The 25016-nt window shown below is 37.2% G+C and overlaps 1 protein-coding gene across 6 annotated transcripts in view; it reads left to right on the top strand.

Annotated features, from left to right (window-relative positions):
• The window catches only part of Cd47 (CD47 molecule), a 50318-nt gene extending 25646 nt beyond the window's left edge, over positions 1-24672 (top strand). Inside the window, exons 4-12 of one of the 6 annotated variants that reach the window (XR_007110170.1) lie at positions 7788-7895; positions 9047-9139; positions 10116-10208; positions 11546-11638; positions 13575-13621; positions 17281-17312; positions 18657-18681; positions 19327-19359; positions 21148-24672. Coding sequence is in view for 3 of the 6 variants with exons in the window: in XM_047563818.1 (XP_047419774.1) it covers positions 7788-7895; positions 9047-9139; positions 10116-10208; positions 11546-11638; positions 17281-17312; positions 18657-18681; positions 19327-19359; positions 21148-21152 (482 nt within the window). In the remaining 3 variants the exon portion in view is untranslated. The remainder of the gene's footprint in view (positions 1-7787; positions 7896-9046; positions 9140-10115; positions 10209-11545; positions 11639-13574; positions 13622-17280; positions 17313-18656; positions 18682-19326; positions 19360-21147) is intronic. The other 5 variants (XR_007110171.1, XM_047563818.1, XR_007110172.1 and 2 more) reach the window with 5 other exon arrangements.
• Positions 24673-25016: the final 344 nt, after the last annotated feature.

Genomic DNA, 25016 nt, shown 5'->3' on the forward strand with positions numbered 1-25016 from the left:
TTATGTTCTTACACACCCTAATTTTCAGGATGTCTTTGTAACGCTCATTAGAACTCTTCTCCATTTCTATGGATGTACAATCATTTACCTACCTCTCATCTTGATGGATATTGGGGATGTTTCCAAGTTTTTTAATACTATGAAAATAACTCTGCTAACAATATGTAAGCTGAGAGGTGGCAGAGATATTTTAAGCCTTGTGATTCATGCTGCCAAAATGTTTTCCAGAACCATCACATCAGTTCCTACCATTGCAGCTGAGAATACCTGTCTTTCACCTCACAGTCCTGACATTATAATTCTAAAATCTGCTAATTCAATGGGTTAAAAAGCATCTTCTTTTAATTTTCAATTTTGTGTTTGTGAGGTTAAATGTTCTTTTTTACATTTTTTTTCCACTACTATATTTTAAGGTTTTCTAGGTTCATGTTTATTAACCTAAAGAACTATTTTGGTGGTGGTTTATTATTTTGGCACATCTTAAACAAGTAAACGTGGTGTCTGTGTGTGTGTGGAATAGGTTCCTCCACAATGGATCCATCTAGCCTGGCCTCCCATTTAGAGGTGTTGATCATAATAGTAACTAAGTGTGGACCCCTTGCCCTGTGGGACAGGCACGGTGCCACACATGCTGTACCTGAAATCACACTGACTTCTCCATGGACTTTGGGTGTAGGTACTGTTGTCATTCCCATCTCATAGAGGAGAAACTGAGGCACAGATCGGGTTAGGCAGTTTGCCCACAGCCACCTGGGTGTTTCCTGGTAGCCCTGGGATTTGAATTCTGCTGTTTGTTTACTGTTACCCTGTGCTGCCTCCCCACCTTGAGTTTGAGAGTTTTCTTTCTATGAAGGCTAACACCCCATGTAGGTACACACTCTGAGTAGGTGTGACCATTATTGATAAGCAGAATGTTGATCTAATTTGTCTGTATGAATACCTGGGACAGGGTGCCCACTGATTGCAGGTACTGGGCTCCATGCTTGAGATGTGGAAGTTAGCGCCCATCGTCCCTGGCTCGTAGACCTGCACGTCAGTCACAGTAGAGGGGACAGTGTGTCTTCCTGTGCCGCCCCTGATCTGAACCAAATTTTCTGTTGGAGCCCATTGTAAGAGGCCTCCTGGTTATGGCCTGGCATTCTGCCAAAGAGGGGAGCACCTGTGTTTTCCACCTAAATGAATTCTTGTGCCTTTCTTGGAATCCAGGACGTCACAGCCCCTGTGGTGTTAACAGTCACTCAGATCCCTGGCCTTTAATTTCTGTATTTCTAGTTCTCCTTAACTTTGCTGATGACCGTTTATGGTCTGCACTTGACTATAGGATATTTCTCTGAGTGGTTTATACAGCTCTGCATGTGGGTCTTTTGTGGTCCAAGATGAAACCTAGACTTTTGTGTGGCTGAACTTCCTGGAAGGACAGTGCACTATGCTGTCACTTGAGGATAAGGAGTTTCTGTATTCCACTGCATAATTGTTGACACTGCATTAACATATATTCACAAGCATTCTGTGTACCATAATCATGCACCAAAGACAGTTTAGTAATAAATGATTTTTTAAGTAATACTGGAACTTTTTTTTTAAAAGAAGCTTTACATAATTGTCCCACCCCACTATTTTGCAAAAAAGTTTAACATAAAATCTATGACAATTATGTGGTGAAATGCTATTCTGCGTACCAGAGCTGTGTCTTAAGCTGCATCTCAGGATGCCATTGGTCCTGCTAAGGAAGGAGTCAAGCCAAGCCTTGGTGAGCCCTGGACCACATTTTGAAGACAAAGTTCACTAACAGAGAACTACTCTAATACCCTTCACCTTTGGCTTTAACACTTTAGAGAAGAATCTCTGTGCTTAGCAAATAACTCAGGGATGACTAGAATTAAGCACTGAATCTTAACCAATAATATTACTTTCAGACACTTGGTTTTTATTCTGAAAATATACCAACTCACAATTTGTTACTCCAGATTTGTTGATGATTAAATTCCCTGCTAACTTTTCATGGTCTTCATCCTTACTCTCTGATCTCACAACAGCTTCTTTCCATCATTGAGATGGTTGATGTATGATTGCTAGGGCTGCCCACCTAGTCCTCTGGTTCCTGTAGGATTAAGGTACAACTGTATTCAAAGAACTGGCTGACATTTTGAAAGTCTTTGAAGTAGGCCTATCTGTTCTTCCTTTTCCTTTCCTTGAACTTTTGTCATGTATTGGAGTCTTTGCTTTGCACAGATCTGGGAAACCATAAACACTACCATGTGAGCTAAAACTCTGCAGAGCAATCTTAATAAACATTGGGAAAGTTACTGTTTTTTTATGACCTTAAAAATATTTTTTCAAAGCATTAAAAATTTTGTATTATCAATAATAACTGCATTGGAAAATGAAAAAAGTCAAATTAATTTTTAGTACATGGTAAATTAAAATATTAAAAACATTGAAGATTAAAATGTTTGTCAGACACATTTGAACAACTCTTGTATTCTTAGTATGTAACTTTGAATACAGAACACACATCTTTTCTGCCTTGGTGAATTGTCAGCCTCCCGTTTTGATCAGGGTTTCAACATTTTATTCTTTATAGTGTCAATGTCATGAAATATCTCTGGGAGTCCCTTCAGTGTGACATGGTTTTTGCTTTTGCTTTTGTCAGAGTCACTTCCTCCAGGACATCTTATTTCTTTTTGTCTGTCCTCCTCACCCTCCTCATTCATACCAGTGAGTCTCCTTCACTGAGTTGCTCTGGCTGCGTCCTGAGCATGCGCATTCCCACAGTCAGCTGTTTTTTCTGCTCTTCCACTTAGGGCCCAATCGAAATTCAAATCTAGCATCCTTCTTTTCATTTCTTTGCTCTTCTTTCTTGCTCATTTTCCTTTTGATAATCCATTATAAAGTAGCACGTGGGTTTACCACTGGGAGATGAGATAACATCTATACACTTGAACTGAAGAACAGATGTGCAGTGACCAGTGACCAGTTGGCAACAGTCTTCAGAAGTGATGTGACTGATCACGGTGAACATCTGCTATTTATGTAGTGACTTGTAGACTGAACAGATAGCAGCGAAGTCTGTACTCTGTGTAGTTACTCAGTTAATATATTGTGGTAACCAAAATTTGAACTATATTTTGGGGGACTTGTGTTTTTTAACTAAATGATGGTAACTGGAATTCATTCACATCAGAACTGTGTGTGGTGAGGACTGCTATAGTTCAACTCTTGTTTTCTAGACATCTTCCATTTTCTAATTTTCTCACCCCTACTCAAGCTTATTCCACAAGGATTTTGGCTACTACTCAGAGGTATTTGGGTAGATGTTCCTGTGAAAATCATTGTTGGGAAATTCAAGGAAAAAAATTCTCCAAGGCAACAGCCTTGAGGTTCTACTAAGTCTTCAAGTCCAGACTTGAGGACTAGCTCACTAATGAAAGTGGTTAGGCCGCAAAGGCACATTTAAGAGAAGTAAAAGAGCAGGGAATTTCTTCATTGGTGAAAAGATCATTCCGGAGAGGTGAGGACCTATATTGAGGTGTACTGGAAGTATCTACGCAAGAAGGTAAAATCTTCTAATATATAATATTATAAGGAATCATTCTGTGACCTGATTGCTATCCCCCAATAATAGGACCTAATAACGAAGTTTGTTGTGAATTCTCTTCAATAATCTTGAACTCGCGGTGTTTTCCCTTGGTCCTTGATCACCTTCTGTTATTAAGTCATGTGGTTATGCACTGATTTTATTATAGGAGGAATTGAATAAAACTAAAGTTGAACATTTTTCTCTGTTTTGGACATGTAGTTGCAACTTTCTTGACCCTTTCTAAACCATTTCATCCCAACTTCCTGCATATACTCTGAAATGTGAAACTTTCCACAAGACCAGGGCACACTTGGAATCAGGAAAGGAGATTCATGTATAGCACATCCCCTTCATTTATATTCAACATACTTACTGCACAAAGCATGAGCTCTTTTATCTCTAGGTCCCATAGAGTGGGAATGTGATATTTAGTCAGTATTCATTTTGACAAGGTTGTTTCACCAGAGCAAGTTGGTTAGTACATGGAGTTTATAATAAAATTATTTTGTTTGCCTTCTGGCAAGTAACCAATTTATAATTGGCAATTTGTTTTTCCCTCATACCAGTTTCACAAAGCCTTCATTTGTGTGTGTGTATATTTACATGAATATGTTAAATATTTTTAAAATAGTAGTTCAAATTTAAATAATTAAAAATTTTGAAATTATAGTTTGATTTTAAAACTTATCATATGTACTTTATCCTATATTTAAGACAGTATTGTTTATAGCTCAACAGATATCAAAAGGATTCTAAATTACTTTCCTAGAGTTATCAGAAAATAGCTGTATAATAATTAAATCAAACTCTTGTCTCCCTTTATGATTTATTCTTAATCTAATATGCATTTTATCACACTGGTAGGCTTTTGTGTCTCTGCTTAGTCACTGATCGCTTGGCTGGGGACTAAATGTCACATCTTTGAGCAGGCATGGCATCCTTGGGAGTTTTGGATCTTTTTAGGTAGACTGTAGTTTCTAGGGGCCTGTATGAGTATTATCAGTCCAATCTTTAGAGTGTCGTGAAAACCTGACATGATAGATTTTATTTTATCTCCAAATTGACTTGGTAAATATGCTAGATTTTGCCGGCTTCAACCTGCATTCTATCTTAGATGTGCTCCCTGTCACTCACAGAGACCAGAAAATCTCATCGATCCTAACGTTAGCATCATCTTTAGATGGCTAGGGGGACACATCATTGCTTCCAGCACGTGAAAGGGAAGGGTTTAATACCTAAAGGAGCTTTCTTAGACTAGAGGACACCTTCACCTTGTATTTAACTGGGGAAGAAGACTTGGGAATAAAACTGTCATTCATCCCCCAAACACACTCTCACCCATTAGACTATGAGGGCCCCAAGGCCGCCTTGTGGTTTTTTGTGTAGTGTCAGCGTAAGCACATAGAGTCGTGATTGTCACATGGGTTGATAGTGCTCAGTCAGTTATTGTTTAATAAAGCAATCTGCTTGTTCCCTGGTTTGGACTAATAAAAGGGTCTGGCACTTTGTAGGTACATAAAAAACATTTGTAGAAAAAAATGAGTGAACCAACCTAACATTTTTCCGAGAAGTAACCTGCTAGATTTAACTATTTTATATTACATATGCTCTGGAATTATACTGAAATTAAACAATATCTATTCTGAAATAGAAAAAGGAAAATTTTAGCATTTCTAATTTGTTGATTAAAATATTGTATTGTTTCCCCTGGTGTTTGATAATCCTGTATCAGGCAGAGCTTAGGTTGTAAGATTTTTGTTAAAATGTAAATACTATTATTTCTCATGTATTTCATTTTATGTATTGAGCTCAGTAGTTTTAGCTGAGGGGAATCTTTAAAAGCATGCAGATTTTTTAAATTACATAGATTGTCTTGCTAAGCAGCCAGAAAATCATACCAGAAAGTTTGATAAAAGCCTGCTGTTAAGAATACATTAAATTATTTTTATCTTAATGCCAAGTGTTTGGGGAATCACTTGAATTTATTTTCTTTGTCACATCTAATGTTTTGATAAATTTGATAACTAGGGAGACATCTACTTATTAAAGGACTGGAAAAGATCACTAATAAGAGGGCCTGAAGATTATTGGGTTTTACAGCATCTCAGTGTAGCTGAGAAAATGACAACTGGGCTAACGGCAAGATACCTTGCCCACAGTTGCTGTGGGACCTCTAAAATGTGGTCATTGTGAGCAAAGAAAAGGAGTCATAAGACACTCTTTATAAAGGGCCACTAAAGAAATATGGAGATGTTCTTTCATTGCCTGTGGTTACTTAAGTAGACTGCAGTAATGTGTTTTTTGGAAATGGCTGCTTTACTTAGAGAAAAGTTTAAGATAACCTTGAAAATAATAATTGAACCAATCAACAGGAATTAAAGCTGCCTCCAACCTACAGGGTGCTTCTGCTCAAAAGAAAAAGGCCATTTTATGATGAAACACTAACAGTAGTTCTTTGTGGTTTGAGTTTTGTTCATATTATTTTTATCCTAAGCCTGATGGTATTGAATTTTATATGATGTTCAAAATCTTTTTTTTCTTTAAGAATGACAGAAGTCAGCCTTTTTACATGAAATTATACTCTGAAGTCAAGCCTTAACTATTTGTTACTTAGTATCTCCTTTACCACATTAACCCGCAAGAGTCTCTTATGAATGTTTGTGAGGGCATTTGAAGCAGCTTCTATATTATAACCCTTGGCAGAACTTTGAAGCTCTGTTTAGATAACAATATGCATGGAATTCAAATGGAAAGCATGACACATGTCTAGAGAAAATTTCTTTCTCTATGTCTGCCTTTTGTGACCTGTGCATTCTGTTTTATTCTAACTGGTATTTGAGCCTGATGACAAGGAAACTGTGAGAACTGAGCCTGATAAGGAGGCTAGGATGAGACTGAGTAGTAGTCACAGGCATTCTAGGACTGGGAGGAGTAACAGGTCAAATAAAGACTTGGGGAACTTACCACATGATGCTTTCTAAAGATTACTGTGATTTCTCTTTTCTGACTCATATGGATTTGTTACTCAGCTTCAGGAATGGCATCTGCTTAGGCTGTGTCTCCCCCAAAGAGACTAGAGTTGGGATTATAAAGTTTGGGTAGGTAGAGATTTAAAAAATGTTTAGGTCCCTGCAGATTTTTTCATGGTTATTTATTGTTAATTTTACCATGATTCATCTATTCATCATTTTGGTGGAGGAAAATTAAATGCAGAATACAACATTTAAAGTATTTTCCCCTTTGTGACAGATACCCATTGATTACTGGCACAAAGAAAATCTGTGTGTGTGACACCCAGCAAAATTTCAATCGTATATCTTTTTGCTCTCTACTCCTCAGTCTAATTTTAGGTTACCTTTATAATGTCTTGGTGAAAAGTTAATTTCAATGTTAACACACAAAAAAAAGGCCAATAGAGAGTTAAAGGAAATACTTTTAGGCTTATCCATTACACTGTTATTTCAGGGAAGGTACTGTTATTTCTAATGTTTCATTAGAAACAATAATATATATGATGAATCCTGTTGAGTCTTTGCAGTTTATTTTTATTAAAATAGCTGAAAATTTTAAGCATTTTTTTTCCATCAGGATTTTGCAAGGGTGTGATTTGTTCAATGCTTATTCTATCCTGTTTTTCAGAATGATGTGTCCATATTTCCAGATGTTTTACTAATGTTATGTAAGGTGGAACTTAGTTCTCTTTTTCTCAATATTGCTAATTAGCCAGTTATTTCCCATCAGCATTATGTGTATCAGTGTTGTGTTGTCCATCTGGGGTGATTTTGCTCATCAAGGGACATTGACAATGTCTAAAGACATTTTGATTGACATAACTGGGGGACTGTTACTAGCATCTCTTAACATAAAATCCAGGGATTCTGCATAGCATTCTATAATGCACAAAGCATCCCCCACACAAAGGCTTATCTAGCCCCCAAAGTAAATAATGCCTCAGTTGAGAAAGTTGGTGTATATCACTTCATTCTTTAAAGTGCGGGGAATAAAGTGTCACCTGTGTATTAAGCATCCACATGTATGCTACCATTATCCTGTTTATCCATTGTCTTTTGTAAAGATGTGAGGTGACTTGAAGGAGTTGTCGCTCAGAGGTTCTTCAGTTATAGTGAGGTGTCAGTTTGTCTCTGCACCTTATAACTTATAGAAGTGACTTCACTTGTGATTGTAATTGTTTTGTTTTGTTTTTTAGCACTTAAATATAAATCCAATTGTACAAATAAGAAAATCATTCTTTTACTTATTGCTGGACTACTGCTCACTGCAATTGTCATTGTTGGAGCCATTCTCTTCGTCCCAGGTAAGATGCACAGTTGCTATGAGGACATGAAGGGTTGATGTAAGGAGAACCTGCCAGGGGGAGGGTATGTTTCCTAGGGCTGTTGTAGCAGATTATGGCAAACAGGTTGGCTTCCAACAACAGAAGTTCTCTCACCACTCCAGAGGCCATAAGTCTGGCCCTCAGTCATGGTGTCACTGGACCCACATTCCCTCCCCAGGCTCTAGGGAGGGTCCGTTTCCTGCTTCAGCATTTCCTGGCAGTGCTTGGCATTCTGTAGCCTGTGTCTTTCTCCACAGTCGCAGTGCCTCTTCCTCTCCTCTGTCTTCTGCTCTGTGTGTCTGTGCAGACTTCTCTCTGCCCCTCTCCTCTCTCTCAAGGACACTTCTCATTGAAATTCAGGCCCACCTGTATAATCCAAGATAAGTTCCTTCAAGATCCTTAACTTTGGCCATATAATGTCACTTGCTCTTTTGCCATATAAGGCGATATTCACAGGTTCTAGGAACTGGGAAGTGGAAACAGCTTCAGGGCCACCATTCAGCCCACCATGGAGACAAGTCTCATGTTGACCAAGATGTGGACGCGGGAAAGAATGTGGGAACCATGTCTGTCTGTAGTGACAGCTGCATCTGGGGGATGAGAGTGAGCGTGGGAAGGAAGGGCAGGGAGCACATGGAAGAACAGCAAAGACATGCAGAGTGGTGGGCTGTAGCACACCATGTGGTTTCTTCAGGAGGTGGTAGTGTAGGAATTAAGTTTGAAACATAAACTCAGCACCTATATTTACATACAGAGGTACTGAGGGCATGGGGAGAAGGAGGTAAGTTCAGAAGTCAGCCCGAAAGACAGTTGATTTGACTTTGGGACAGATGGACTATAGCAAAGGGAGGGAATTGTAAGAGATGACTACAGAGTGTCCCATTTGGAATCCTGTTAGATAGTTGAGGAGGAGATAGAGCCAATTCAAGGATTTTACATGTTGAGGTTTACATTCTGTCTTAAATAATCAAAAAATAATTACTCATTTGTGTGAATTTTGGGTAAAACATTTTTAAGCCTTTCAGTTTGTAGGAGTATTATTGAGGTTGAAATTTTTAAATTAAATGCTTTAACTTTGTCAAGAATAGGAAGTATGTATGAACATATTTTCAAATTTTTTTTATTAACAGGAGAATATTCAGTAAAGAATGCTTCAGGACTTGGTTTCATTGTAATTTCTACAGGGATATTAATATTACTTCAGTACAATGTGTTTATGACAGGTGGGTATTTGTTTTAACAGTATGATTTTTGTCTCCTTTTTTCATTAAAGAACAGTACTTTTGGTGAAAATTTTCTTATATTTTTTTAATAGTTCAATAGAAGCTGTTTTATTAAAAGAGCTTCCATTACATTCTTAGTGATTTCCTTGCACAGATTGATTTAAGGCTGTCTTAGATCTTTAAGGCAGTTAATTATTTTGTGAAAAGTGATTTTTGTATGTATTTGATGCTGGTTTTATAATTTAAATCATGCTACATATTTTTAATACTCTCTGCATATTCTGATTTCAGTTTTTTATGGTTCAACATACTCTTCATTTGCTAATCCTCTACGTTAAAAAAGACTAGTTCCACAAGATGAAGTTATAAGTTGCAAACATATTTCTTTTACTTAGAGGCAAATCGTGACACTGTAGCCTTAGAGGATGGTGGGGATCTCCTAACTATAATCAGCATTGTTTTCGCTGCATTTTAATTTTCATTGTAATTAAAGAGTCACATTTAACACTGGACCTTAGAACCTCTCTCTGACTTGCTATGAGTGGTAAAGGTGTCAGTTCACTGTAGAACCACAGATCGAGATGCACAAGGTAAGGTCATGACGTTTGCAGTCCCGTTTGCATAGTGGGTCACTCCACCAGAGCAGTTTCTGTGCATTCGAAGAAGCCATGCCTGATAGCCATTCATGGAGAAAAGCATAGAAGTGTGGTCAAAGCAGGATTGTTCTAGGATTTTGCGTAAAACCTGCCAGTCCTGCTCATAGTCCTGTGACAGTAAAGGGCTGCAGAGTGTGTGGATCTGGGACTGACACTTGTGTGGAAGGTTGGGCTCTGGAAGAGCGTCCACCATCTGACAAGGCACTGCAGTCAGTCCTTGGGCATAGGATCTTGCTCTTGGTTGCACTAGATGCAGGCAGGAGTGATTGCTTCATCAGTGTTCTCAACCCACTTCTCTTTTGTCCTTTTCCTGCCTCTAGCTTTTGGGATGACCTCCTTCACTATTGCCATATTGATCACTCAGGTGCTGGGCTATGTGCTCGCTGTGGTTGGACTATGTCTCTGTATCATGGGTGAGTCTCATTCTCCTGTATTTCCAGTTTGAATTTTTCTTGAACAGAGCTCTTTTTTCGTTTCTTCCCCCGCCCCCCTTAAGAAACAGAACTCTTTTTTTAGAGCAGTTTTTAGACCCACAGAAAAATTGAATGGAAAGTTACACTGGGTTTCCATATCCTCCAGCCCTTTCATGTGCTCCACACAGTCACAGCTTCCTTCCACATCCCATACTAGAGTGGCACATTTGTTACAACTGATGAACCAATGATGACACATCATTATCACCCAAAGTTCAGAGCTTCCTTTGCAGTTCACTCTTGGTGTTGTATATTCTGTGGCTATTACAAATGTATAATGACATGCATCCCCTAATGTAGTGTCATACAGAATATTTTCACTGTTCCAAAAATCCTTTGTGCTCCATTTGTTCATCCTTCCCTCCCCCCAAATCCCTGACAACACTGACTTTGTTACTGTCTCCATAGTTTTGCATTTTATAGAATGAGTTGGAATCATACAGAATGTAGCCTTTTCATATGGGCTGCTTTAACTTAGAAATATGAATTTACATTCCCTTCTTGTCTTTTCATACCTTATTACTTTTTAACACTGAATAATATTCCATTGTGTGGATATACCATAGTTTGTGTATTGAGGAACATCTGGATCTGGATTGCATTCTTTTTTTGTGACTATGAATAAAGCTACTATAAATATTCATTTGCATGTTTTTGTGTGGGCATAATTCATCTCCATCTGGGTAAATATGAAGGAGTGCAGTTTCTGGATTATATGTTAAGGGATGATTAGTTTTTTAATAAACTACTCAACTCACAGTTTTGCATTATCATCACCAATGAAAAAGACTTACTATTTCTCCACATATTTGCCAGCATTTGGTATTGTGAACATTTATTTTTTAACTCTCATTTTTCCTCCAAGGAAATACTGGAGGAAAAAGTATTTTTTTCATTGCCATGAATATTGGCTATATGTGACTTATGGGCTGATTGTTTTGGCAGCCAAAATTTTATGCCTATAATTATGGAAGAACTTTTAAAATTACCAGTCTCCAATTGGTTGATGCCTTAGACTTTACATGCTATTTTACTTTAGTCTTCATATGATAAGATGTATGTTGTGCAAAGGAGGACATTTTCTTATTATAATTTGGAGTTATTTCAGTGACTGAGTTGTTAATAATGAAGATATTTTTATTCTCTATATATGCAAATAATTTTTAGAACAAGAATTACTCTCCTAAAACTTGACATTATTAGTTCTTGTTGATTCCTTTTTAAAATCCATTTATTTTATGGGCATTTCTAATAGTAATTTTCATTTGTTTTTACAGCATGTATACCAGTGCATGGCCCTCTTCTGATTTCAGGTTTGGGTATCATAGCTCTAGCAGAATTACTTGGACTAGTTTATATGAAATTTGTGGGTAAGTCAGTCTTATTTTTATTAGCATATGCCAATAATTTCAGATATATACATGGAAATGCTTTGAGTTGGTTCTTCTAGAAATGTATTGACAACTCCAAAAGTGAGAAAATAGAGTTAGAATGAGGCTAATTAAAGAGGGTAGAAGGCATATGAATTAATGAAAAGCTTGGATTGTGAACTACTTTAAAAGAAAATGGCTTTCTATATTAGAATGTATAGATTATTTTGTGCTAAGTAAAGGGAGAGATCTCTAAAGGATCCATTTTAATTCATAGAAAAAGGTTTTTAATTGTTCCATTATTCCTGTGGTATAGCTCTTTTGCAGAGACCTGTATGTCACTTATCACTCTTGTGCATTCTTTATGCCACAGGGACACCCCTAATATGTCAGGAATTGAAAATCAGAGTCTGTCACTTTTTTATTTAATAGTATAATGGCCTTCAGTGCACAATGTTAAAATATTTTTAGTTAATACAATAAAAGCAGTAAGTTTTTAAACTTAGGATTTTACCATTTTAAAAATAAATTCATAGTATGTATATGGATTAGCTTCAGTTTTTTTCTAACCTTGATATTTAATCTACCAGTTTTCAAATAACAGGTTTCTGCATAAATTCTAACTTTGAAAACACACACACACACACACACACACACACACACACACAGTGAAAGTGCATGCATACTTTTCATAGTGCCTGAAACTAGTGTTTCTTATCTAAGCTGATGATATTACCTTCAATCTGGTGTATAGTAGCCTCCCTTTTTAAAAAAAAAATCTGATTTTTATTTATGAAGTAAAGCAAACTCTTCACTACCTAGCAAAAGAATTAGAAGTTACAAATTAATGTGGTAGACAAATCAGTGTTTGTGTTTCTGCTTTTCATTAGGTGAACTTTACTGTTTGTTTTTAAATTAATATAAAACTTGAATTGATATAGTCAAGAAATTTCCCATATGGCTTGCATAATTACTTTCAAAGAAATTTTACCTTTATTTCTGAATCCCAGCTCCTGATAACTGATAGTTACATTTGGTTCTGTTACATATTGTCTGGCCCCTTTAATCAATGCTTATTAGATAAATAACTAAAAGATATCAAAATCTACCTATCTTTAGTTTATATGTTCTTGAGTCTTAGTTGTTTGTCAATGAAATTTCCCAATTTCATGCCACATAAGCTTATAAAACACAAAACATCTATAAAGCCAGATGTAGTGGTGCACGCCTGTAAACCCAACTATTCAGGAGACTAAGATAGGATTTCAAGTTTGAGGGCAACCTGGGCAACTTAGAAAGACCCCAACCTCCAAATAAATAATAAATAAATAATAAGACATCTAAAGCAGACTGGAATTTGCATGGTCACTTTGGTGAATGTCCTACCATACCATTGATGCTATTCCATTCTGGTTAAGTCTTCCGGTCACCAAGTGTCTGATTCTTAAGGGTCGCACTGCTGATTTCATTGCCTCCAACAGCAGGCCACTGCAGTACTCACAGAACACTCAAGTGGTATTAGGTGTCCCTGACTGACGCTCAGCTCTGTGTTCTAGCTTTTCCCTCACTATCTGGATTGCCCCCTTTTGTTCCCTTGCTTCCCCAGGCCCTCCATCTCTGGCAGGTGTTCAGCACAGTTGCCAGAGGTCTAGAGATGCTACCTCAGTTTGAGTGGACACTGCTTAGCTGCCAACCTTTGGCCTTGTTCTCCCGCCCTCTCCATTGCTTACGTCCCCAAGAAGCCTGTGAAACTACTATCATTAAAAATGTCACTGTTCTGAATTAAAATGAAAGTCCCTATAAGCACCCCAGATTATTTTTCTTTATCATAGTTTACTGTATAAATATATGTATCTATTTTAAGAATTTAGTCCAATTTGTTGATATTTTGAGAATATCCTAAATTAACTTTTCAAATCAACTTGTCTGATGCCAGAGTGCAGAGAGAGACCTTCGGTCAGTTGAAAGGCAAGAAGAGAAAAGGTACAGGAAAGTTGCTTTTGAATAATGTGGTAGACTAGGAAGATTAATGTGTTTTGCTTATATAATCTGTGTAAATCTGAATATATGTAACATGAATGTTGCAAATTTTAGTATTTTGTAAAAGCGAATGTCTCAAAAATAATTTTTACTTATTGTAGATGTGCTGTTTTAGAAATGAATGTGTCTTGATTTAAATGCAATAAAATCCTCAGATCATTTAAAAAAAATAAAAACCCAAGCTCTCTCTTTAAGAGTGAGTTGAGTGAGAATTTTAACTTTTTTTGTTTTTCATTATTTATAAATTTAAATTTATAGCCTTATTATTTTGAAGAATAGGGATTTCGACTTTCACTAAGTCTTTCTTTTATTGGATCTTTTTTTCCTTCTTGCTGGAAGCATTTTAGTTTTATAAATTTAGTGAGATAAGACCCTGGGAACAATAATGTGAAAAGATTAAAAGGAACTGGCTAAACTCAAAAGAGTTGAGCTTATTGGTATAATGGGTGCTTATATCTATTATTTGTAAGGGTAAATGCACTTGTTTGTTTTTTAAAGCCATTACTACTTAATTCAATATAAGGTCATATATTAGTGTTTTGACAAATTAGCCCCATTGAAGTCAGAAACATATTTACTGCACATCTCAGATGTTTTAGAATGATACAGAATCAGTCGATAGATAGATATTCATGTTTGTTTATGTATTCAGATATATTTTCTTGCCATTGTTGAGGAAAGGTATATATATATGTTATCACTAGAAAAAGTGTTTCTGAAAAATTCAAAACCTGGAAATATATATTTGTCATGTGGTCAGGTGTTTTAGAGAACAAAATTAATGCAGAAGAATTACAAGTCAGCCCGGTAGAATGTTTAAGGCTTTTAGTTTAAAAAAAATTATATATATATAACATATATATTATATATAATTTTTATACATATATATGTATATATATTTTATATATATATAATTTTTATATATATATATTTTTTTATATATATATATATATATGACCTAGGCTCATGATAGCAATTAGTCATGATCATTCTTTTGGCTCATGTGTTGTAGCTCCATTGGACAGTATTAACTCAGGTAAAATTAACATCTGCATTGTTTAGTTTTATACACTTAGAGGTATCACAACTGGTGTCCCTTTGAATCACTGTTCTTCATAGATCTCTATTTTCAGAATGGTCTAGACATATGTGACATTTCTTACTCCTGCAAATTGGAATTTAGAGACTATTCTTTATATGTTATGGGGGGGTCAGTTACTTGGCTATTCTTAATACTAATTCTGTTGAACTCAAAAATAGAACTCTAAAATATTGTCTCTGACCATCATATGACCAATCAGAACTTTAGGCCAGACTCAGTGGCGCATGCCTGTAATCCTAGCGACTCAGGAGCAGAGACAGGAGGATCATGAGTTCAAAGCCAACCTCAACAACTTAGCAAGGCCCTAAGCAACTCAGTGAGATGCTGTCTCAATATAAAAAACAAAAAAGGCCAGACACAGTGGTGCACACCTGTAATACTAGCAGCTTAGGAGGCTGAGGCAAGAGGATCCAGAGTTCAAAGCCAGCCTCAGCAAAAGCAAGGTGCTAAGCAACTCAGCAAGACCCTGTCTCTAAATAAAATACAAAAAATAGGGTTAGGGATGTGGTTCAGTGGTCGAGTGCCCCTGAGTTCAGTCCCCGGTCCCAAAAACAATACAAAAGGGGGACTGGGGATGTGGCTCAGTGGTAAAGAACCCCTGAGTTCAATCCCTACTCCCCAAACAAACAAGCAAACAAACAAAAACACCATAGAAAAAGGGCATGGTTTAGTTAAAGTAAATTATCTATTCACGTAACTCTCCTGATATCCCTAACAAAATTCTGTAATTCTGCTTTGTTTATTTGGGAAGCTGCTAAATGGAATGCTCCCAAACCATTTCACTCTGTGCCTTTAAAGAGGCTGCCTTCATTTTGGGACACAAGGACAAACCACTCTGCAAGTGTTGCCACAGTGAGGGAGTCAGTTTAAAGCCACACCTAGCTCCAGCAGAGGATGTCCTGAGTGCAGACAGGTAACGGCCTCATCAGAGAGGGGCAGTGTGCAATTTGGCTGCTGAACAGCTCCAGCACCTCTCCATGCACTGGGTCATCACCTTCCCGCTTAGCAACAAGATTTAATTGGTGTCTTTCTGTCAGTTATGGTTCCTGAGTTCGTCTGCCTTTGGTTCTTCACCTGTTAGCCAGGTAGCTCAGCCTCTCCGTTGTGCCCCTATTTTTTACCCCAATCACGTCTTCTCAGTGATAGCTTTTCTTACCTATCACTGTAAGCTTTGAGTTCTCGTTTACTTTGTTTCTTTTTCATTTTCCCTTCCCATCACCAGCTTTCTAGTCTTTTCTTCTGTTTTCCCTTTGGGCTCCAGTGAGAGTGAGAACCTTACCAGGCCAGTCAGCTACCATTTTCCAGTTTGAGTGAGCCTTGTCAACTAGTCTGTAGATTGACTGACCTTGGGTCAGAATCCACCCCATTTCCCATAAGCTATAGAAACTTGATAGAGCTGGGGTGGGGGATAGTAGAGACAAATAGCATGGAGCAGGAAAGCAGTCCTGGGGCCTGCCTGTCTGCTGATGAGCGCTGGACTCTGCTCTCGTCCAATCCAGGTTACAATGGAATCCTGTCAGTCCTAGCACATTTTCTTTCCATTATTGAGTTCAGTTCACAGGACTTGAAAATGATTTTCTTTTGCTCCCATCTCTTGTTTAATGATATTATTTATTCTGTCGCTACTTCTATGTTTAAACTTTAATATTATTTGTGAGAAATTAGAACTTCTTGAACTGAGAGAGGAGTGAGAAATTCTATTTTAAAAAAATATAAAAAAAAGAACAGTAAGAGAATAACCTTCCTCCTGGATATCAGACAGTGTTGCTGGCTGATGTTTTGAATTTGTGGAACTGCGTGGCATTGAGAATTTAGCTGCTCTTGGGCATCTTCTTTGGTTTTTCAAGGCAGTTCTGTTTCCTACCCAACTAGAGTAGTTCTTTTCCCTTTTGTCATTTTCTTCCTGCCTTATATTCCTTCATCTTTATTAACTAACCCATTAGGAAGCTGTGAAAAGGGCAACCCGAAAGCTAAGAGGAATTGTAGAAGGGAGGGCTTGATCATGGCTGAAACTAGCTGCCTAGAATAAATTTTTAAACTCAGAGGAGTCTTAATGTTTTCTTTATTTTATTGGCCATTTGGAGCCTTGAAAACTGGGAAGTTTTGAAGGAGGCGTGCAGGTTGGGCTGCAGGGAATAAGAACAGTGAGTGAATGGGAAGAGATGGAGCGCCCATGGTGGGGATGATAGATGACAGCATTTTTCCACCAAGAAGTGTAGCAAGTGGCTGATTTGGGGGGCGAGATGGTTTGCACAAATGAGAGAACATGTGTGCTTATTATCTGATGTAGGTGAATTATTTGCTTCATTTTCTTCTATCAATGCATATAATCAAGAATATTCTGTATTTTTGAATAGACTGTCAAAGCTGGAACTCCTTCACTGAAATCTCTGGCACCCTCTAGTTTTAGCCCTGAACATTTTATCTTAAAATTAAACATTGCATTGCCTTAATTTATTTCATTTATTAAATTCATATTCTTATTTTTTATTTATACCAGCTTCTAATCAGAGGACTATACAAGCTCCTAGGGTAAGTTAAAGTTTATTAAATGAATTGGGAATGATCTCTTGATGGGTTAGACTGAGGAGTGATAATTGGAATATTGAACTATTTTGCTGTTTTGTGTAACGTCAAATTAAGATAATGTTGAAGTCATTTCATGACCTTTGTGTGAATGGGTCCAATTCTATTTTAAAACTTATGTTTGCTCATTTAAGTATCAATGGGATGGAATAAATGATTTCATAAAATTGTACTGACTTCTCATATCCAGAATTGTAAAGTTTATGAGTAGGAATAATGGTTATTATCTCTTCCATCAGAAGGAAGCTGATTCCAATATATTACCTCACCTTTTGGATCCATTTGATGTGAATACACAAAATGACAGTTTCATGCTTAATAATGAGGAAGAGAAATTTATATTAAGTTGACTTCATTAAAATTATAATATATAAAATGAATGTAAATATTGCTGAAAAATCTGAGTTACAATTCACCCCACACCATTTTATAAACATTTTTCTTCCCAAAAACTGTATTGCAGCTTTCACTGTACTTTAGATTATTTTAATAAGCTTTCTGAGAAAATTCCAAGAAAAGGAGCAAATTTAGGAGGGGATAAATGAGGAGAAAACTATCTTGATAAATATAGACTCATCACAATGACAGACCCAAAGCTCTTTTATGGAAATAAGATCTGGAGAGGACTGCATTGTACTCAGCTTCCTATAATGGATTGATGATGGATCTACCTGGAATCCCAGAGAGAGTCTTCTGTCTGTGTCAGGAAGTGCTTCTGAGTCTAAGAAGCTTCCTCAGGCATGCCAAAAGGGCAGGCTGGTCAGAGTGTGTTTGCTTCACCTCAGCCGTTTATTCTAAAAAGATCGGTTCCATGGCTACCTGGTCCCAAGCAGCCAGCGGTTTCTGAAGTGCCTCTTAGAGATAACCCAACCACTGTACATTTAAATCCTAACAGTTTCCTTTCTCCCATTACTGAGTTCATTTTGTCTGACTTGAATATGCTTCTGATTTGCTCCCTTCTCTTGCTTAACTGTATTATTTATTCTGCTATTGCTGTTTACATACTTGCACTTTAATACTTTTGTGAGAAGTTAGGATTTCTTGAACTGAATGAAGTGGGTGGGATAGGAAATTCTGCATAGAAAAAGAATATTAGGAGAATAATACAGTTATTACCAAACTACCAGTTAGACTTGGCAAGCTTTGCTTCAGCGATTACTGCATTGTTTTGTTTTTAGATGAAAGGATTCACTCCGTCCTATATAGTTTAATGCTAGAATATATGTTTTAGTATATAAGGACATGAAACAAATTATATTTTTATGTAAATATATTTTAAATATTTTCCAGAAAGCTGTAGAAGAACCTCTTAATGGTATGTAGTTATTACAAACTTGTATGTTCTTGATCTATTATCAAATCATACTTTGAACTGGCCCTCAAAGAAATTAGAATGCCCATCTATTCTTTGGGATGGATCTAGGGTTTGGTTGGTTTAGTTTTTCTCTTGCTTTGACCTCTCTTTCTTTTCTTATTCATTAAGAATTAGGAGTATTGCTTTTGTAATATTCCCACCTCTAGGAAAAAGGGCCCTTCCTTCGTCCCTCAAGGAGTTGTTTACCTTAGCCAAGTGGTATTTGGGCAAGGGCACCATTGCCCTTTTATGTGAGGCCAAAATGAAGGGTGCTGTGGCATCCCATTAAAGAGGCATCTCACTTCCAATTTCCAATTTGTAAATTTCAGAAAGATACAGGTTATCACTACATAGTGAGACCAAACCAGATCATTTTGCTGTCTATGTAGATCTGAAACTGTATTCCCAACTGAATCTGTTTCCTCTGTGGATACTATGGGTGTGAGCCACAGAAATGCTTTGTAATAAAAATGATAGTCTTAAAGTTAATTTGCCTGTACGATTATAGAATAGTTGGCATGCTGTTGCTGATACTTGTTTGTTTTGAAATGATTTCTAATTATGGATCCTTACTAATTGCCTCCTTGGCTTGTTACTAACCCTTAGCATTTAAAGAATCAAAAGGAATGATGAATGATGGTAAGTGTAAAATATTCCTATCCTTATAGAGTGATTGAAATATGCATATTGAAAAGAAAAATACTTCTTGAAAATAAAAGGGACACTGTCAAATCATTAAAGACCACATTTCTTGATGGATAAAACTCAAATCTATTTCACTAAAAATTGAAAAACTACCACTGTAAGAGTTATAGGGCCTCAAGAATCTGAATCCACAGTCAGATGGCGTAGAGCAAAGAGAAATTGTCCCTTTTTTGTAAGACATTTTTCAGATTCAGCACCTGGTAACTAACTTTAAAATGCTTTTATAAGGCATAGAGATAATCTGGCACAAATCTTTATCATTTTGACAGAGTCCATTTTATGCTTGTGTTGGTGATTTTGGTGCATTTCATCCTTGGGGACTTAATATCTCTGATTTTCCAAACAGGAGCGGGTTCTGACCTTTTGGTAAGGGTTACAGAAAAAAGGCAAAGAACAATGTTTAGTCACTCCCACTTTCACATCTATTTTTGGAACTCTAGACTAATAACCTCTAATTCTCATTGAATATTTCAAAGGCATAGATTTGCTAATTTTTAAAGATAACCAAATCTGAACCTCAAGTGCTGCTAGCTTTCGTTTTGGTTTTACCTAAATATGCTGCAATCTTCAGGTCCACTGGCATTTAGTAGCTATGTTTGTGTTTTTGCCTTATTTTCAAACATGCTTCGTATCTTTGATATTTGCAATCATTCCCTGCCTGTGTCAGCAGTGTGCTATATATTTTATAGTTTTAAAGCCTGTGACCTGCCCACAGTGCAGCATTTAACACAGAAGGATTTGTTCTCCTGGTTACAATTAATTTTTGCATAAGATTCAAACACTCCAGTCATTGTTGAACTAAATTTTAAACAATGTCGAGGCTTCTGTTCACCCAGGAGCCACTGAATGATCCCATTTCTGTAGGTTTGGGCCACAGCCTTTAAATCAGGTTTCGTTATGCAAGCCACTGTCTCCTAAAACAATTATAGTTAGTAGGAAGAAATTAAAAGACATTTGAAAAGACCCATTTCTGGAATTATGGCATCTTTGTTCATGCTTCCATTCTGGTTTCTCAGTTCCTTTGTTCTCTCCTACTGTGATGTCATTCTGTATGAAGAAACTAAACTTTTCTCCATTTTCAGAAAACCAGTATAAGAATCTTGAGTGCATCTTTGTGAACTTTCCCTTAAGTTGTGACTTTCGTCTTGAAATTTTGTTTGTTCATAGCAGATGAAATCTATGATGTCCTTTGAAATACCCTGGATTTTGCTAATATTAGCTGGTCAGAGTTTGTTTTCTGAATGCCTATCTGGCAGGTTCTGTCTGCTGACACCTGCCTGATGCTTCTAGCATGTCTGTTCTTCAGGGAGGATGTCCCCAGTCCTGCCTAAGGTGTTCCTCTTACCTATATTTATCATGTTTCTTTCATTTACATTAGACAAACAGTGTAGATCTAAAGTGAATGTGATGGAATATTAGTCTAGGATTAGTATCCTTTTCTTTAAAATACCAATATCTTGGCTTCCTCAACTCAACCAGCAAATGGAGATTATCAGACTGTTGATTTTTGTTTTCATTTGGCATTGACTGCATTTCACTTACCAAAACGGAAAAGGCTAATGATTTGCCTGGTTTCTGTCTCTTACCTTTTGAGACATATTTTCTTTATTTTTAAGAGACTGTGTATCTAAAACTATTCCAAGTTTTCAAAATGCATAGACTTCTTAATGCACAAGAAGTAGACATGAATAGTGACAATATGTTCGTTTTTCAATTTTCCAGAGTAACTGAAGTGAAGTGATGGACTCTGATTTGGAGAGTCATAGAACCTGAAGGAGTACACTTGTATTTAAAGACCACGGCCTTGATGATTCACTGTTGGGAAGAAGAAAAAAATAAATAACTGGTTTTCATCTGTGAGAAAAAAACAAGTCATTGACCCATAAATGATTATCACAGTTTTTATTCAAAACAGCTGTAATTTAGTTAATAAAAGAATTATGATCTGTGTTGTGTGCCCAGTTGAGGTCCAATTTTCTGTTATTTTCATTCAATGAGGGGCAAAAGTGGAGGGGGCAACTTCCAAGAATGATACTTTCCATATCCTCAGGCCTCTCGACTCTGGGTTTAAATTGGTTCAGAGTGAGAATGCTCTAACATCAACCTGATGGTTACCCAGAAATATCTCTAAAAACAGTGGCTTCCATCAAACCTTAGTAAACTCAGGTTCCCAACAGCCATGGCAGTTAGGCTGTTAGCCAAATAAGGCATCTGCCACTTCTGGGTCAGGGGAATAGTAACTTCAGTAGAGACAGGAATTTGGTTGGGAACATCTTGTATGCCACCTACATGTGCTGTGACATCAATGGAGATAGTGGTCTTCATTCTTGGGGGTTGCCATTCACACAGGCCCCCTTCAGCGTACAGTGTGACAGGTACTCCCCAGAGGTGGGTTACTTTTATTGACGAGTGTGGTTTTTTTCTTTAATTCACACAACCCTGTGAACCCTTTCTTGCCCTCCTGTTACTCGCTTCTGCTGTATAAGATGTAGCACCTTTTCTCCTTTCTGAACGTGGTCCAGTGACGCAGCAGCATCAGTTGCAGAAAGGAGCCAGACTTGTTCTCAGAGCACTGTGTTCACACTTTCCAGCAAAAATAGCTATGGTTGTAACATATGTATTCCCTTCCTCTGGTTTGAAGGCAAAACTCTACAGTGTTTCTTCACTTATTTTCTGATCGGAGGCATGACAAAAGCAAGACTGAAATCTGAACTATGAGTCTCCTGCATGGCAACCTTCCGTGTGTCTTCATCAGGCCCTGGGCCAGCCCTCGAGAGGGCGCTTCTCCTCCTGTTGTGTCTGTGTTGCATGATAACCACTCATCACCTTCCTCCTGTAGTCCTGCCTCCTGCTCCCGCTCCCTGGAGATTGAAAAGTAAAACAGAACCACATTTCCTACCCCAGTTAGAAGAAAAATATCGTTCTGACAGTGTGATCGCCTGGAGTACTTTTAGATTCTTAGCACTCGTTTTTTACCTCGTTTGTGGATGTGTGTTTGTATGTGCACATGTATAAGGTAGGCTCCTGCTCCTCCTGTAGGGACCAAAGTGCCGAACCTACAGGAGAGCAAGTGCTGACTTTGTGCTTTTAGTAAAAACATTTAAAAACAAAGGTCCTTATCAGGTGGAATTATATTTGATGCAAATATTTGATCACTTAAAACTTTAAAAACTTCTAGGTAATTCGCCAAGCTTTTTGACTGCTCACCAATGCCCTCTAAAAATACTAGTGATTCTTCCTGTTTGTGTAATGAGACATTCATATTTGTAGTGGCATCACTGATAATTATTTCTTAGTCAACTGAATGTTTCCATGTGCCTCTTTTATGCCAAATTTATTGTCATATTTCATGTTGGGACCAAGTGGTTTGCCCATGGCAGACCTAAACTTATGACCTGCTGAGGCCTCTCAGAAAACAACACACTATCAAGACAGCTCTTCTCAGAGAAAAATATGTAGAGGTATTTTTCTCTCTTCCCTGATTGAGTAGCTGTCCAAAATATTAGCATATGGAGAGGGAGCTGTATTCCTTTATACAAATCTAATGGCTCCTGCTGCTCTTCTGAAAATATTTACACTTTGCTAATATCGTTTGGTACTTTAGAAATTAGTTTTGATGAAAGGGGGGACAAAGCAGATGGACTTGAAAAAGATCCAAATTCATATTCTCCATTAAGAAAATCAGGTATGAAAATCTTTATAGTCAAATTTTTTTATGAACTAAAGTTGTAAATTTTAATACATTGTAAACTCTCCTTTATGTGGGGCTCCGTCTAGAGTCTGACCATCTGTTGTGTTCTCTTTGATGCTACCTGCCTCTTAAGGTGTTCACTGCCCTAGACAATGCCACTAGAGGTAGCAGGGGAAATGCCAGATGCAATCAACTCTTGCTCTACCCTCGTCAACTTCTCTAGATAAGGGACCACGGCAGCGGCAGTCCTCTTGCCTGGGCATCATTGGGCCAGATCATTCTCTTTAAATCAGACTTGTAATGGCTCCCAACTCTGTCACATCAAATAACTTGCTAACAGTGTTTTGAGCATCATAGATCTGTTTTGCCCCATAAGATGCTTTTTACTCCCTGATCCCAATTTTTGTCATCATCTCCTCCATTCAGTTTTATTTATTATACATTCTCAAAGTGACACCATTTGTCATTTTTTCCAACAACCTTTTCAGCCTTTTTGGCCAAATCACATTTTTCTTTTCCTTCAAAACATTCTGCTCCAGCCCTTCCTCCCCCACTGGCTGTCCTTTGCAGTCTGTCCCCATTTGTCTAGCAGCGTCTCTCATCTCTTTCTTACCCTTCCTTAGTACTTCATTTATCTCGGTTTAGTTCTGTTGGGGGTTTTTTGTCTTGCTTTTCTCACTCGATTTTAAAATTGCTTCCATAGCAAGAGCTTTTCTTTCTTCCTTTCTCTCTTGCTGCTGTGTGCAGTGTTCTGCGTACATTAGACACTCTGCACATAAGTTTGATGATTGCGAGTTGGCTGTATTTAGATTTCTCACTATTTTTAATAGGTGAGCTAGAGAATTTTCTTTTTTGACAAACTGCACATGCTCGGAAATCCTTAAAAGCAAATTTTTTTTTTTTTAAACCTGGAAATTCCAGGTCTGTTCTGTTAAAAATTCTTGAGAATCAGAGCCAATTTGGCTATCCCATAATTGGGAATATTGCTCTTTTCAGATTTCTCTTGCCAGTTTAGTAAGTGTCCAACCAAATTGTGATTTGATAAAGCTCAAAAAGTGATAAGTTTACTCCTTCATCTCATTAATTTAAAAAAACACTACATCCATGACCTTCTAGATTTCTCTCATCTTACAAAGGGTATTCAGAAGTGGTGACAGGTGATTTATGTCTGGAAATACATACCCCTTTACCTCTTGTTGGAAACTGGAGAAAAGTTGTCTGGCAGCTCTTTATATTTTCTTTGTATTTTATTTGATTGAGGGTTTATTTAGAAATATTAGTTTTGCATGTGTGTCTTATATTCAAAGTCACTAACTGCCATCACCCACTGGGTTCCTTTTTTAGTCTAATAGGGTTAATCCAAGTTAACTTTGAGGAGATGAGCAGTGACCAGGAAGTTTTCCTGCCTTTAACTTTGATAGCTCTTAATTATGATCATTTAAGACCAGCTTTTCCATAAATCTAGTCTTTGGAGAAAAAAAAAAGAAAGCAAGCCTCTGTAATAAGCTTCTCTGTGAGACAATAGCAGTGGAATCTTCAAAGTGTTGTTATCATGATTGGTGAAAGAGGGAAACATTTTTGTTTTTATTAAATGGAGCATTATTTACAAAAAGCCATTGTTAAGAAGTAGATCCCACATCATATAAATATCCATTAACCATTCTAAATAAAGAGAACTCCAGTGTTGCTATGTGTTAGATGCTCTCTTGGGGGCTTTTTTGCATAGCAATTAAAGGTGTGCTATTTGTCAGTAGCCATTTTTTTGCAGTGATTTAAAGACCAAAGTTGTTTTACAGCTGTGTTACCGTTAAAGTTTTTTTTTTTAATATGTATTAAATCAATTTATCACTGTTTGAAGCTTTGAATATCTGCAACCTTTGCCAAGATACTTTTTTATTTA

Source organism: Sciurus carolinensis, chromosome 9, assembly GCF_902686445.1.
Source record: "Sciurus carolinensis chromosome 9, mSciCar1.2, whole genome shotgun sequence".
NCBI classification, from domain to species: domain Eukaryota; kingdom Metazoa; phylum Chordata; class Mammalia; order Rodentia; family Sciuridae; genus Sciurus; species Sciurus carolinensis.